Source organism: Leptosomus discolor, chromosome 2 (genome assembly GCF_034619465.1).
Source record: "Leptosomus discolor isolate bLepDis1 chromosome 2, bLepDis1.hap2, whole genome shotgun sequence".
Classification (NCBI taxonomy): domain Eukaryota; kingdom Metazoa; phylum Chordata; class Aves; order Leptosomiformes; family Leptosomidae; genus Leptosomus; species Leptosomus discolor.
Window position 1 is genome coordinate 24783299 of NC_141392.1, and position 16245 is coordinate 24799543.

At 35.7% G+C, this 16245-nt stretch overlaps 1 protein-coding gene across 1 annotated transcript in view; it reads right to left on the bottom strand.

Annotated features, from left to right (window-relative positions):
- The window catches only part of PSME4 (proteasome activator subunit 4), a 69514-nt gene that overhangs the window by 7528 nt on the left and 45741 nt on the right, over window positions 1–16245 (bottom strand). Inside the window, exons 26-43 of the mRNA XM_086482273.1 lie at window positions 15991–16086; window positions 15063–15194; window positions 13347–13556; window positions 12513–12649; window positions 12135–12188; window positions 11200–11329; window positions 10492–10573; window positions 9774–9927; window positions 9153–9222; window positions 8289–8414; window positions 7797–7949; window positions 6930–7034; window positions 5994–6085; window positions 5472–5603; window positions 4651–4859; window positions 4263–4348; window positions 3194–3322; window positions 1979–2134 (exon numbers count right to left, since the gene is read on the bottom strand). Coding sequence (XP_086338399.1) covers window positions 1979–2134; window positions 3194–3322; window positions 4263–4348; window positions 4651–4859; window positions 5472–5603; window positions 5994–6085; window positions 6930–7034; window positions 7797–7949; window positions 8289–8414; window positions 9153–9222; window positions 9774–9927; window positions 10492–10573; window positions 11200–11329; window positions 12135–12188; window positions 12513–12649; window positions 13347–13556; window positions 15063–15194; window positions 15991–16086 — 2253 coding nt within the window. The remainder of the gene's footprint in view (window positions 1–1978; window positions 2135–3193; window positions 3323–4262; window positions 4349–4650; window positions 4860–5471; window positions 5604–5993; window positions 6086–6929; window positions 7035–7796; window positions 7950–8288; window positions 8415–9152; window positions 9223–9773; window positions 9928–10491; window positions 10574–11199; window positions 11330–12134; window positions 12189–12512; window positions 12650–13346; window positions 13557–15062; window positions 15195–15990; window positions 16087–16245) is intronic.

Consider the following 16245-nt stretch of genomic DNA (forward strand, 5'->3'; position numbering starts at 1 on the left):
TCATTTGTTGAGGTTTGTTGCAACGATTTTATGAAAAAATATGAAATAACCAGGAAGTTTAAGAACAGTAGTTCTAGCAATATTAGAAGTGCAAACTGTATATTAAAACAAAGAACAAGATGGGCTGAATCATTATGTCTGGCACCTTTGTATCAAAATAAGCAAAAAAAAGTATCTTTAAATCCAAGAACAAAAATCTCAGTTCTACCAGGTAAGGACAGCAAATACTAGTTAAAGCTAGGGATTCTCATCTTAAAAATCCAGTATTAAAAAAACCACATAGGAATTACTCTGCGAGATACTGCATCTTGCCAATTATTACCAAGAAAGAACAAGATTACTTTTCAAAGAGAAGTGAAAGCTTCCATGGTAACATGATCGTAAGTGGTTATGAACATAGATAAGCCTTTTTGATTTGCATCTCTGTGGTGCAGAGAAAGAATTTTGTACATTTAAAATAACTATAGAGAAATTGTCTTAAAGCGAATAAAAGGTATTTTTCAAAATTTTGTGAGATTATGAGGTAAGTGTTCTGACTGGTGTGGGAAACAACTTACCTAGGATGGCAAGCTGTTGCTTTCCAGCTCACTATAACAAATGGTGACATGAAAGACACGAGCCAGCTCATCTGAAGACTGAAATTGGTATGGTTGGGCGAGTAGTCCAAGTGCTGTTCTTTAAGTATTACATGCACTTGTAGAGATTGTAATGTCAGACTTAAGCCAGAAATTCTAATTTGTATATGTGAAGTCAGCTTCACATCTCACATATAACTACTGTTTTAAATGTAGCTTCAGCAACACCTAAACCAGGATCTTTGTTTCGGCAGAAGGGTATTACACTTCAGAATCTTCTCTTTCTTCTTGAAAGAAAAAAGCACTCGAGTACCCAAAAGTAGGATTTCACTGATACTTGCCAACAGCACAAAAACCAGTGAAAATTATGGCGCAGGGGAAGTGGAATTAAAGACTCTTCACTGTGCTTGAACATGATCAAGCATACTTAAATTCAGGTAATTTAATACAAGCCTTCAGTTCTGTGAATCAGTGATACAGAATAAAATACTTTTGTGATTTTTTTTTTCCCCAGCTTTTGGAAGCCTGACAAACAAGACTCAATGATTCACAGCAGGCACCTTTCTTCCCTGCCCCGCCTCCCTGAGAACAAGCTTATGATCCTGATCGCACCTCTAAGAGCATATTGTGCATTGATGCACGGATCTTAAACAGTATGCAAGTACCACAGCCAAGATTTTGACTTTATCTTTTTCCATTTGTATCTACTGAAGTACCACTAGCTCAAGAGATGAACAAAAACTTGTCAGACTGACAAGGAAGCTTACAAACCACTACCTTTTGAATCATGTAGCACCATCAGTAATAGCATCTGGTAAACAAAATCTGTCCTATTATGCATGCATCTTTCACAAAACTAAGGAAAATCTACTTATAACTAAAGAAACACTCCCTTAGTTTGCTGGATGTATAAATAAAAGTATTTTTGTCATTAATAAGCAGATATGATTAAATTGGAAACAGACCTATGGAGTAATACATGGTGGTTTTATATAGTTTTCACGCAGGAAAACATTTTACCTTGTTGGAAGTTGAATTTTCTATCACCATCCATGCTAATATTTATAGTAAAATGATAATATTCCTATTTCAGCTGTACTTAAACCAAGAATGAAACAAAGCTATGTTCCATTCTGTTGAAAAAGTAGGAGCAATGGAACTTTTAAAAATCACTAACAAAGTATTTTCTGAACACCTGTTTCCCTGGAATTGAATATTAAAAGAAAAAATGGAATATGAAAGAAATAAATCCTATAAATCTAGCTTTATTTCCGAAACAGGAAGAAGGCTAGGCTAGAACTACTTGCTGTATTAATTTACAACCAGTAGCTTTTTCTTAAAACTTGACAAGGGCAAGAAACCAGTCACGTGAAACAAAGCATTTCAGAAAAGGTATTACTTGCCTCAAGCTGTTCATCTTCTAGGAGTTTTATAACCAGCCATCTAATGTCATTGACTGCTTCTTCATTGTTGAGAAAGATAAAGAGATTGTAGAACACCATGGTCTGGAGGTAGGTTAATATGGTATACCTAGCATGCCAAGAATTGCTTCTTGCTGTCTACAAGCATAAATAAGTAAGTATGAGAAAGCAAGAATATGAAAGAAAGCAGCTACCAGATATAAAGCCAACAAACAATATTTAAGAAAAAGCTTTCGGGAACATTTGCAAATAACTTCCCTTACTCAGATATTCTTCTTTCATACACTCTTTAATTTCCAAAGCATGCAATTATTATTTAGACAATAATTTATTACAGGCTTAACTTCCAAAGCATACTGTCATTTAAGGGACACCTAATTATTTAACAGACATCTAATACTGTAAAAGACAAAGTAGGCAAGTTTTTCGCTTCGATTAATTCCCTACATCAGTCATAAGGCAGATATAAATAAAACAGCAATTCTGTTCTGCTTGAGTATATATATTCTACGCAATGGACTTGGAAAGCCAAGTTTTTTCAGGTTCCTTTGATCTCCATGCGCCTGTGGAAGTCCAAATCACTGAAAGCATCAGGCACGGTGCAGCCTGGATTGCAACACTGCAGTTACTACTTCGGCTGTGTGTACAGCTTACACAAACATTCTGCGTAAATCAGAATTGAATGACTAGAGAAAAAAAAAAAAAAAGGTGTTTCTTGCATGTCAAAATGTATAAAGAATGAACCATTCAATTCAAGAGTGCATTTTCATTTGTCTTGTTTTTCCGAAAGCAGTAGCAGTTGACAAATATACTGTAAAACTATAAAAAGGCAGAGATTCCAGGGCAGTTCTTCATATGATGACTCATTTTGAAACTGGATTTCGAATTGTTATGCTCATGAGGAGACATGTTTGGCTTAAACTGGTCTACTACTGGAACAAATTTTAATTTATTAAAGTACTGTTCAATTTCTTACCAAAATACAAGTTTTTTCAATGTTTGGAAGTAGGAAACAAAACAAAATACATTTACTGTTTCTAAGAACGTTTTAAAACATTTCCAATAAACTCTTTCCTTTCACCTCTAAGAAAATCAGAATTTGATTTTCTTCAGATCACAACTATTGTATAAACTTTAAAAAAAAAAGCCCAGTGCATTGGATAACCAGAAGCTTTAAGCTATTTAGACCATACTTACTTGTTTTAGCACCTGAAGTACCAAAGGCACTTGCTGAGGATACAGCAAACCCTGAGACATTAATGACAAACACATCTTAGCATCTCTTTTGAGCTCATCATAGCTATTGTCATTTTCTACTGGTGCAATCTATAGAACAAGGAAAGAGGGAGAAAAAAATAAAAGGCTAGTGTTAGTAAATAAGCATTGTTAATAGCAAAATCCTGAAAGAAAATTTAATCTCATGAAAGGGCAGTTGTCTAGGAAAAATACAATCAATATAATACTGAAAGACTTAGTTAACTAGGAAAAACGATCAATATAATGTTAAAATAGTCTCAGCATTAAGCTGCACAAAAAATGAACAGAATCCAGAGATCTTTCTTTGTTATGCCATATATTCCTTATCTAAACAGTATGGCTAGTCTGAAGCTCTTAAGGAGGATTAAATGGGTGCTGTTAAGACTTTGGTTCCTCATTGCAATTCTTTTGGTATCAAACCCAATTAATTTAATATTTCAGATATAGTTCCATAACTGAGAAAAAGCTTTATCAGTATTTCAAGTTCACTTCCATGTAAGTAAAACTTTATTTTGTAGTCACATACATTATTGTTGGATGATTGACTGATGTTTATATAAAACAAAACATATGCTTTGGAGCATGCAAATATGGATTATTTCAGATATGTAGATCTGAATGCATAAAAGAATACTAGGATCAGAGATGCCAGGAAAAACAAGAGAAGTACCACCATTTAAGAAAGAATTGTATAATCATGGAACAAAAGAAAACAAGGTAAGTATCAGAACAAACCCAACATTCATTCATTCATTAACTAAACACTTATTGCCCCCCAAGTTACACACATACAGGGCATTCACGTACAAATCATTATTGTCAGGAAACCATTTAACAGCTGTAAACATACAAAAGTATATAAAAAAAAATTGGGCCTCTTAGGTGTACATGTTCTTTATTATCCCTGTAGGTTTTCTTTTTATTTATAAAGTCCCTTATAACTTTGGTTTCTATATAGAGCCCCTTTTTAATCAAACGTGACTAACAAAGGAGTAATTAAATCATATACCTTGAAAAATAAGGGTAAAAGCTGGAGTTGCTCTGTGACAGCTGTAGAGAAGGACCGTCCTGCACTTGCCATCAACCACTTCAGAACTGTTTTTATAAAGAAAAATGATCGCTGATTAAGAAGATTAAAAAATAGTAACAATCCCAAAACAAGTTATAGACCAAATTTATAGCAAGACTCGCTTGTGAGATTTTCACATGTTAGAATGGGCCTGTACTGATAGTTAAGTTTGACCCTGACTTTATAAACTTCAACCCTGAAACAACAGATACCTTGTTGCAGCACAGGTATGACAGCAGAATCGATGTACTGCAACTGTATGATGTTCAGACCTCAATCATCACATCCTAAAACATGCCCCATTTCTTAACTTCATTAAGTAACTCACTAGTTTTCAAAAGTTTAATGCCCTGAGTTCGCTCATCTTGTTCACCAACTCCATTCTCCTCCATAACATGATTCTGAATTTCTTCATCTGCCTCCATGAGGGGTTTAAGATTTTCTAGTATCCGGGTAGTAAACTCATGGACACGAGGAGATTTTGTTGCAGCAGTATTTGGCAAGGAAACATCTATCATGAATATGTAGGTCAAAACACTAAAAAAGCAAACCAAGAAAGCAAGAGCATACAGTTAGCATGACTACTGTCTAGAGAACAGAGCTAAAAGTGATCAGATCAATTTGTTGAACTTCGAAGTGAAAATAAGAGGAAATTTTCTTTAAGTTATCTAAACCAAATGTTTTTCAGATACCCTCTTCGTAGATATTTGAATCAAGCAGGGTTAGACAACTGCTAAGCTACAACCCTCTCTCTCTTCCAGATGTGCAACTAGTTAAGTCACTAAAATGCTCTCTAAAGGACTCCCTGTGCATTTATGGCTTATTAGGGCTTAGACACAATAAATTTGGGTTGTAGTGTTGTTTTTCGGGTTTTTTTTGTGGGTTTTTGGGGCAAGGGTTGTTTGCTTGTTGGGGTTTTAAGAGCTTTAGAGATATCATACATAAAGGTAACAGGCCAGATACAATAAAGTACAACAACAGAGAAGTCATCTGAATTTTCTGAAGCAAGTCTGCTAACAGTAATTTATCTAATTTCTATACCAGTATTAATGTACAGAGGTAAGCAGTCACTACTTCCCTGTAATTTAGATACTCCATTACCCAAATAAAGAGGAAAAAACCCCAAGAACTGCAGAAGCAAACACTGACCTTCCTATTCTCTCTCGAACATTTTTGTAAACCTGTGTGAGTTTAGGTTCCAAGTACTTCAGCAGTCGGTGCAACAGCTCTGGTACTCTCCATTCTTGCTGTGCAAGGCCACCTTGCAGTACATAAAGTCGGCTAGGAATCAAAACAGCTTATCTTTAGTCATACAGAATTGTTCCTCCCTTCCCCAGTCCCCTCCAAGCCTTGTTTTGGAAAGTTTTGTGTTTGTCCATGCATGAAAGTATCTGTGTGAGTTGCACACAAAGATGGGTAAAAATTACAGAATGAAACAACAGTACTGCTGCTATGCCAGTTTCAGACCTTCACCTTCTGTTAACTGTATTTAATTACCTTAAAAAATAATAATGAAGAAACTGCCATTGTGTGGGGAAAGCTAATTGGAAAGTAGCGCTTTTGTTCCCTGCTTCTAGAAGCCAGCTGGCACAATATGCTCTCAATATGTTTTATCCGTGCTTTATTTCCTTCTTTATTCAGACACAAAAAACCAGTTAAAATAAATTTTACCATGCATCTACAAATGATCCTCCTTCACCACTCAATGGAGATTCCAACAGCAATTCAAATAACCAGTGCAGTTTCCTAGGATCTCTGCTCTCCTGAAAATAAACGGGTATCAGAGATATAAGCAAATTAGGGATTTTTTTTAAATGTAAATAACATAAACAAGGAAAGTTTTGACAGGTTTTCTTTGCATCCCTGGGGTTTATTCTATTAAGCAAGTGCAAAGTTAAACATCTTCTCAAAAGTAATCTCAATAGGAGGAAAACCAAACGAAACTACACACAGTTTTAATTATTTGGTAAATACAATGATAAGAATAGAAGGGATTTTATCTTCATTTTTGACATATATGAAGAATCATGTCTGAATTTTGTTAACTAGTTGCCAGGACTCTGGCTGAAAAACTATGCCGAATTTTGCTGAGTGATTTCAAAGAATTATTGATCCAAGATATCTGTGGCCTATAACTTACCCTGCTTCTCAGACACCAAAACTCTATATAGAAATCTTAGCGTATGCCAGAAGGTAACTTGAGACTCAGTTTTCACAGCATAATGCTAAGCTGCATGCTTTTAAAGCATCAATAATTTTGTAATTTTGCATGCAAAAAGTTCCACAAAAATTGAACACATAGCAAGCATACACATTAACATCACCCACTAACCTTATACAACTCTTCTAAAACACTTAAAAAGAACTAAGGCTTTATTTCCTTTCTAAAATGTTGTATTTGTCTGCAAAGGGCAGAAGAGAACAAAATTTCCAAAAAAGATATGAGATTTTAAATGGATGTTATTTTAATACCGTATTTATAGTTTTCAGTTTTAGCTGATAAAAATATACCCAAACACCTCTGTTCATAAAGCTCTTATTTACACATTATCTGTAAAACTTGGCCATCTGGATATAGCTTTACAAGACTAAAAATGGGGTACTTACACAGGAGGTTGCTATGCAGGTGCCCCAATCATTATACGTTTCCACTGTAATGTTGGATAAAGCGGTTCGAAGCAATGGACAGAGAAGCTCCCAAAGTTTTTCCACCTGCTCAGCAAAAAGGCAAAAGACAAGATTTGTCTATTTAGGGACAAAATGGCCATCTAACCTCTGCAAACCTAATTCCTTCTGTCTTTTCAAATCATGGAAAAACGATACTGATTCTGGCAGGAGCTACAGTACAATATTTATAAAAGGAAATACATACTATCAGAGGCAAGATTTCAGGAATCATTTTAATTTTGTTTAGAAATACTGTGGACTACATATGCACCATTTTCATGGTGATTTAAATACAATTGCATCAGAGACCCGTACACTTTGCTTTTGGTATTATTGGTATATACAGCAGTCCTGTACACCCCAAGGACTTCCCCTCCCCAATTTTAATTTATTTTTTAACTAACTGATTCTCCCAGAATTATTTTTCAGCATAGAAACTAATTTAAAAGATAATCTAGACAGCTAGGTCTAGACTAAATAAAGATGTAATAGTCCGAGGTGGACATAAGCATTTATTTCAATTGGAAATTACAAACTGTGTCAGCTTTGCTATCTCCTTGCCAGCAAACTGTTCTTAGTAAAATGCTTCAGGATTAAAACTAACACCTAGTGTTACATAGGCACCAAACCAAGCTATGAATTGTGCTCAAAGGCTGGCAATGAAGACTAAGTGTTGCAACGTTTTCCAGTCCTTTCTTGGACATAGGTGACACATTAAAAGCCCTCAACTTCCTAACTTTAATTTGTTTAATAATTCAAACTTATTCCTTAACTTCCACGAATCACTCAAATGCACTACTTCAGCACCTTCTCAAATGTCCAGTGTTTAGAACCTCTTATTAAGCCAGCTATAATTTCAGCTACACATCTCTGGGTGCTTTCATGGGAGTCTGCCACAAGTTGTTCTAAATGGGGCTGAAGAACTGGCAAGAAGGCATCATCAAAGTTTCTGAAAAGGCCCTGTAAAACAAGATGTGAAAGTTTCTTCAGTAATTATCCATCCAAACCATTGTAGTCATAAGATTGTGAAGCACTTGAGATGTGAATATGCAGAAATTGAAGTTACTTTGCTTTGTAACAGAATTACATACAAGTGTCCTACGTACTTCTGTATTACAGTAAATATGTTTCCCCAAGTAGTTAATCAGAAGAGAGGACTAATAGCATTAATCATCACAGCATACATTTAAAAATCAACATTTTGCAACAGTAAGGTATAACCCAAATAGAGTGTGGCTTTTCCATGCTTTGATAATCATCTACAAAATGGAAGCAATGTAGTTATTGAACTCTAGTTACCTTGAAGAGGCAAAATCTGCGAGGATTAAATTTGTCTTTTCCTTTTCTGTCTTCTAAAGACAAAAATTTTATTAACTGCTCAACAAACTTGGGATCAGAAAAATGATCATATATAATTTGTTCTGCCTGTAACAGGAAAAAAAAAAAAATTAGCTTTGAGGTGCTTTCTTGTCACAGTGATATCCCAATCTTTCCAAGTTCCATTTTTCATTTTAATTCTATTTTTGGAAAAAATCATGCCTCAGTTACCCATTTCCCCCTTCATTTTATAAGGAGTGTTAGGTAATGTTTTGCAAGACTCCTGATATTTATTTTCATTAATGACTTTGGGTAGTCTTTCCTTTCACAAGCACAACCACTACAAAGTAGTCATTCCCACTGTCATTAATTACCTTGTTCTAAACTCTGATAAAGATTTCAAAGGGAATAAGAAAGCGTTCATTAATACAACTATTCCATGATTGCTGACAGAGAAGCTGCAACACACTAAAATAATTTCTTCTATGCTAACACAGTAAGTATGAAAGTGAAGTAGAAAAAATACAATTAAAATTGTCTAGTGAGGATCTAGGTTTCAGAATAGTTATCACTTATTGCTTGTCAAAAGCAATTTTATCCACACAGCCACGAAACGGCATAGTTGAGTTCCATCTCCATCTTGGTTTGCAATCAAGCAAAATAGATTTGTTTCCACATATTCTGTGTAAGCACTCTCTAAATTACAAGCAATACTTAAGTTAAAAGAGAAAAGGGAATTTTGTCTCCACATTATCTCCACAATAATCTGTGAACAGTATTAAAAAGAGAAAGGAGAATTAGTATTAAAAAAATCCCACAAAAAGGGAAACACACTGAAATGCTTACCTCTGTCAGCTCATCTCTCCTTCGCCCAAGCTTTGGCTGATGCTCAACAGGAGCATAAACTGTCATAGTTCTGAATATTAAAAAAATAAATACATACAGTAACATGCCTCAAAGTAAAATAAAGTTTATTTTCCATATTCTCTATATTAAATAAGATTTAGCAACAAATCCAAAAAAGTAAAACTTTAAAGAAAATTTACAACAAAAAAATTAAGTCTTATTATAAAGGTTTTGCTACACCAAGCAATCCAGAATTATCGGTGATTGAAAATTATATAGTTGTGAAATATGGTTTTCTAACATGCATACTTCATTTTAAAAACAGCAGTTAAATAACCATATGAAATATGTGCCTATAGTACCCACAAAACCCAAAGAGAAACAGGTAGAAAATAAATAATAAACCAAAAAAACCCCAAAACAGAACAAAAAAACAACACCCCCCCCAAACTACCCAGAAGTGACAAAATAAGCAAGGAGCACAAAGGACAAAATAAATTGTTTTGGGTTGTTTTTTGCTTCAATTTTAAAAAATTAAATTTAACAAACATTACTTAATTTCCTGTGTGTTTTTTTTCTGCTGATTCTCACAATTCTATCTTAATGCTTAATGCTACTCACTGAGGCCAGGTATAATATCCCCAGTGTGTTTTCTCCACAAAACAACACGACTCCCAAGCTTCCTTAGTCTTTGGTAAACTCTGACTGTCATAGTGCAGCCACTGGTTATCCGGTCTGTCACCAGCTTGAATGCTGGAAGGCTTCGGGTTTCCACCTGGTTAAAGAGGAATTTATACTCTGTCAAACTTGCTCATTAACAGTCCCAGGAAATGTTACAACTTACTTTAATAAAAATATTCCAAAAAGCTTTTATGTCTCCCTCACCCCAACCAAATCTGTAGAGAGATCTGCCCTAGGAGATTAAAAGTAACACTAAGAGTAATAGAACAAATTCCTTTAGTAATGTATACAAATGTGCCATTTGAAATTATTAAAAAGAGAATAAAAAGAGAGATACACAAATTATTCTCACAAATTCCAAGGCTTTCTGAACGGAGAACAACCATATCTCTGAAGTTTTAACTCACTTCAAATAAGTTAATAGCTTAATACACACTTGCACATCTAACATTGCTTAAAGAAACAAACAAAAAAAACAACAAAAAAAACAGACTGAAAAATGACCAATTACATTACCTGTTTTGTTTGGTTAGGACAACAAGAACCAGAGAGAAATGAAAATTTTATGATTCAATATATAATTTAACCAGAAAAATATGCTTAAAAAAATTTTTTTTATGATAAATGTAAGACATTTATCATATTAAATAAAACCTACTTATTTCATAAGGGCAGATGTGCACTTTCTTGTGTGTTCTCTTAAGCTGCTTGAGAATACCAGCCACAGCCGAGATGGCCACCTAAAAGAAAGAAGCAGGCATTAATGTATCCATTCCATACACTTACCTCCAGAAGGATGTGTCTAATTATCTCACCATAGCCACATTTTAAGCCAGCTGCTCAGTGCCCTGAAGTGAACCGCAGTAGCAGTGGAAGTAATCTCACTCATTTCAGGGGATACAGGACGTGACTGAAGTGTGACCTTTATAGCCCAAAAAAACCTTCCCACCAATGATTTTCAGGAATAAAAGGAAGTGGCCATTAGTTTCAAGCCTCGCTGAAGCAACAAGCAGAATAAGAGGTACAACTGTAAGATATACATGGTTCCCTCCAAGTAATAAGCTGCAGATGGAAAAAACAGACATCTGCAAAAGAAATTCTGCAACAGAGTCCTGTAGTAAGTAAGAATGCATAGGTACGTTCCACGTTTTCACAGTTTACAGACTTTACACCATATGTCACGGCTACAGCACTGCCAAGACTGTCATCTTCTTGGATTAGGAACTTTTGTACACAGGCATGGCCAGAAGGCTGAGGAGCCAAGTACACCTCAGTTTTTGTGCTTTATCACAGCAAAACACCACAAACATCTGATCTAAACCCCAATGAGCTGCAAAATACAAAGATGTAATTATGTTGGTTTTACCTTACGAACTACAATTGCATCATGGTTGAGACACTCCACAAAAAATTTTATGGCACGGACAGGCAGTATCCTATCATCCCTCAAAAGCAGAGACAGAAAACCAATGCTTATGTGCTCAAACTTCCAGGGACTAAAAAAAAAAAAAATTCAAAACAGTCAACAGACAATAAGTACCACAGTTGCCTGCACTGCTTTTGCACAGAAATTATTATACATATTAAGATTATGTAATTATATTTGGACTAACCTAAGTAATGTTCTACGCCACTTAACTGTCATTTAGGGAAACCTCCAGTGTTCAGGGAACACACAAGTGCAATCAAACATACTCAGTTAATGATGCCTTTTTGATCTGGTAATTTCAATGTACAATACAGACCTCTCAGGATATTCTTTTGAAGTTGTTAAACACAGATATTTTGCAACCAATTAAAATCTATTTGGATGTCAGTATTACGCAGACAGACCAGAGCTTTTTTCCCAGAACAAAAAAAAAAAAGCAAGTCAAACTAATTAACAACAAAGCTTAACTCCAAGATGTGACTGACGCCTTATACTAACAAATCAAGCTCCCAATAAAAATAAATTCAAGACTTATTTACTACTTCACCTAGGAGAAAGTCATGCAAGATTCCCCTATATTGGCCTTTATCTTCCTGTCTGGGCAAGCAGAATCCATATGCAAGTGTACAAGGACCTCCAGAAATTCAACTTCTGCAGCTACCTTTGCAAAAGCTCTCCAAGAAGCTAGCCACAATCCATTTTACACAAGGCTGCTACTGACATACTACTGTTGGACAACTACCTCAAGGGTGAAAAAATACTAGTCAATTCTGGTCACACTAACTGCAATTCTTGATGCCTTTGATATTTATTCATGCAGCCACCTCCAACCCACCCCCAAAAAATTCTCATGCGCCAAAAGGGAGACTTACAGATTTCTTTGTTCCACACAGTCCAGCAGCATGTTGACCAAATTTTCATAGTTTCTTAGGGAAAAAGAGGGAATCATCAACCAGACAATAATGAGAGAACCATTTAAAAACAGAATAAAAGTTCCTCAACAAAATGTGAGCGAAGGCAATGCAGTAAACACAGTGCCAACTGGGAGGACAGGGAAGAGTAAGAGGAAAGGCAGACATATGAGTGTAGAGGAGAGGCGCTGCCAGCTCAAGAGAGAAGATACACCACAACAATCCTTGGTCATTTAAATTTGTCAAGCTTAAGAGTCAGTTTAGCAATTTTAGATGATTACATTTAACGTACAGTAAATATTGGGTAGTATAAGCTGGTGTTAAGGGAAGTTAACTTACCGCAGAGCCTCAGCGTTCTTTTCTTTCTGTCGCTGAATTCCTAACTGAATTTCTTCTGAACGAAGACCCGTGAAGTTTGAACTTGGATGTTCTGATTTTTGCAGCATAACAGCTACCTCAACACACTTCTCTGGAACCTATAGACAGAGAATGCAAAGATTTGGGACTGAGTAGCAACTTACAAGATTTTAATGTTTGTTTCTGTTTTGAAATAAGCAGAGTGTAGAATTTCCTGTCCACATAGAAAAGTCCATGAAGAAGTAGGGAAGACAGTTTTTGTGCTCACACAGCAGAATTGTTTCTCCACGTACATGTTTTATTTTACTTTAAAATTAAGGTAAAGACAAACTTTAGTATTTCATTAAGCAAAACAATTGTTTATAAAATATTTGTATTAATTGGCACTCATTCTTTAAAATAAGTCCCACGCCATTTATCCCACTGATTAGGCAAGAGGCAGCTGTGTAATGAGTGCTGTGTGTCAGCACAGTGGGACAATGCTACAAATGCTGGCAATGTTATTTTCATGACACTGTCCTACCAACACACATCTTCACACCTGATCAGCATGTCCCATACTAATTAACACTGAAAGGCAACTTAAAATTCCTTTCTGTAACAGGCTTCCTTATAGCTTAACAAAAAGTTACAAATTCCAATAGTATTAAGGAAGCTCTATCACTTTATTCTCACAAATACAGGTCTACATTCCTCTGTAACAGAAACTGGAATGCAATCAACATCAGAACACTAACTCAAATAATATACATGAGTCTCAAGCATTTAGGTAATCTCAGACTCCAAGACATTAATACCAAGCAATCTGTCACTTACTGCAAAATCCAATCCAATTGTTTCATACTGCCTATGGATTTTTTCTGCTAGGTCATCAAAGAGTCTAACTATGGATGGTTTTTCCAAGGACATAGCTTTGCTAAGCCCAGAAGAAACAATTGCTGGCCACGTCTGTGCAATACAATCCCAATCGTGAAGATTTGCCAAACATACTCCACTGTGATTTCCAAGAAGACAATATAAGGCACCCTGTAAAATGAGAGATGTAATTTTAGAAAGCTGAAGCATTGTTCATGTATAAGTGATATCTATCTACATAAGCATGCACTCACAGAATAAAAATTAATCTTCATATTACCAAATCATGACAATGTGCCATAAACATTCAGCTATGCAGCCTCATTGTCAAAATACTGAAGATTTTTCACAGAATCCTCTTCATGTTAAAGAGCTGTTTTAATGAGACTAGAAGCCCTGCCCATTATTTTATCCACAGAATGGCTGACTGATTTCTGAATTACATCATAAAGGAGATTACTCAATGATCAAGTACCACACGTAGCCCTTCTATGAACTTATTCATGTTTAGGTTGCAGGCAAATCACAATGCTGGTAACTAGGCACAGATCTGAAACGCTGCCAACTGAACAGGACATGGATAACTACTGGACACAATAAACTGCTGAACATGATGGGCGACTGTGTGAGAAGCTGACAAGAGTTACACACAGTGAAACAAAGGTGGGCTGGATTTCATAGATGATTAGGTGGGAGTTATGTCAGAAATGGCCAAATTTCACAGGCAATCGGAAGGAAGTCTTGGGGACCTTTCGGAGAGCAGAGTTTTAGGAAACAACAGTGCCTCGGTAATTACATCAGTAATATCATATAGGGCAAGACTGTCTGGTAGCAGTATCAGAAATATCAAATTCGGGTATGGTAGCAAATGCTGTAAGTGTAGCAAAACTGGGACCAATCATGAAAAAGTAATCAGGTGTGGGTTGTTTATCTGGGAAGAGACAGAGATGGAGAAAGCGAGGTACAAGGGTAGCAGAAAAAAAATAATATTCAAGAAACAAAAAAATGGATAATAAGATATGCAAACAATGTCATTACAGGCTGCCTAATAGTACCTAGCAGGCAGCTGGAGCGGGACAATAAGCCATAGCTGTTGTTCCAACCATATGACAAGAGTCCAACTTGCCTCTGTGGCCAGGAGGACTGAGTGGGGTGCAGAGGAAGGAGGGAAGCATGATGCTTGCAAACACCCGGATGGATAGATTGCATCCTGGCTTCACTGAGTCAGCACTATTTCCAGCTCTGACAGCACCAGCAATTACCCACCACTTCACAACAAACCCCACCTGATTTAGTATAACCTTTTTTTGCATGATCAACTTTTTGTCCAGTTCATGCTATTTTCTTACACTGCTACAGCTGACAGACCTGCTTAATGAGCTTTACCACCATGGACTACAGCTCTTCAATTTCCGCTTCATAATTTAAAAATAGGTGTTAACATATATTTTTGTAATACCTGAACACACAATGAAATGAGGAACATATATAAACACAAAATTTCTCTTGACAACTGATCTCATCACAGTGATTCCTTACAGTAGTCATGCATAAACTATACGCCATGAAAATATCAGTCACGCTGAGAAACAAGCAAATCCCACTTTCACCATGAAAAATTCTCCCATAGAAACACTTTCAAAAGACAGACATGAAACAAATTTAATGAGACAGTACTTTAAATTGCTTTTGAGTGACATCTTGCCGGTCTGGACGCAAGAACTCTAAAACCAAAGGAATGATATCTCTGCAACAAAAATTGTATGTTCCCAGAGCTGTGAAGAATGCTTGCTGAGCTTTACTTCTGACCTGTGGGAAGACAGGCATTACTAGTAAGTCTTCTGAACCAAAAATACAGTACACAAAGTAACATTCTTATCCATTTCAGTTACTTATGCACAGAGTTTACATGATTTATCTGTGCACAGAAACAAAATTATTTGTAGAGGGTTGTAAATAGCATGCTTCGCCTCACCCTCGCTCACAGTTGTTTGTAAAAACCTACTTGTTTCTAGCATTTACTCAAGAACAGCTACAAAGTTAAAAAAATTCTTTATGTTGCCAAAAACCAGTCAATGTGTTTTTAAGATCATTTGAAAAGCAAACAGCTAGAATAACAGATGCAGTGAGCAAAACTCATCACAGATGGATCTGAACTTACACACATAAGGAAGCAAAAAATTCAGAATCCAACTATCGGAACACTTGTTTTGTGTATTTTTAGGTACCAGGATGCCATAATAGCTACTTCCTAAAAGTATTTAGCATTCCAAATAGTGTTATGTCATCACATCTAAAAACCTCAACCTGGTGTACTTTAACTGAATTACTGTTTTTAAAAATCCAGAATTAAGCCCCTCAAAAAATCTGAAATTTGTAACCTAGAGTTGGCAGTCTCTCCACCCAGTTAATTTCTTTATTTGCACAAAGAAGGGGCTTAAAGCAAAAATTATGCCAGAATTGGCAACTACTGCAAATGAAATAAGTAAATAAATATTTCATGTTGCCACAAAAATAAATTGAAAAGTGAAGATCCTGAAAGCATAACTTGAAGGGATCAAGAAAAAGCTCCATATATTTCAGTTTAAAAGGCATTGTTCCTTACCTGACCATATGAACTTGTGGACAAACACAGAAGATCTCTGATCATCTCCTGGTGGGAAGTTTTGTATTCACAGCCTTCCATCGTTAGTGTTCTCAGCTAAATTGCACAGAAACCACAAATAAAGGACAGATCGTTTTTATATTTCATAAATGTAAGAAAACAACTAGTGCAGCACTATTGCGTCTTCTGTTAAACAACAACACTAACAAATCAGCTTTTCAAGTAAAGTAGTTAGTGAAAACTTAAGTGAAAGTA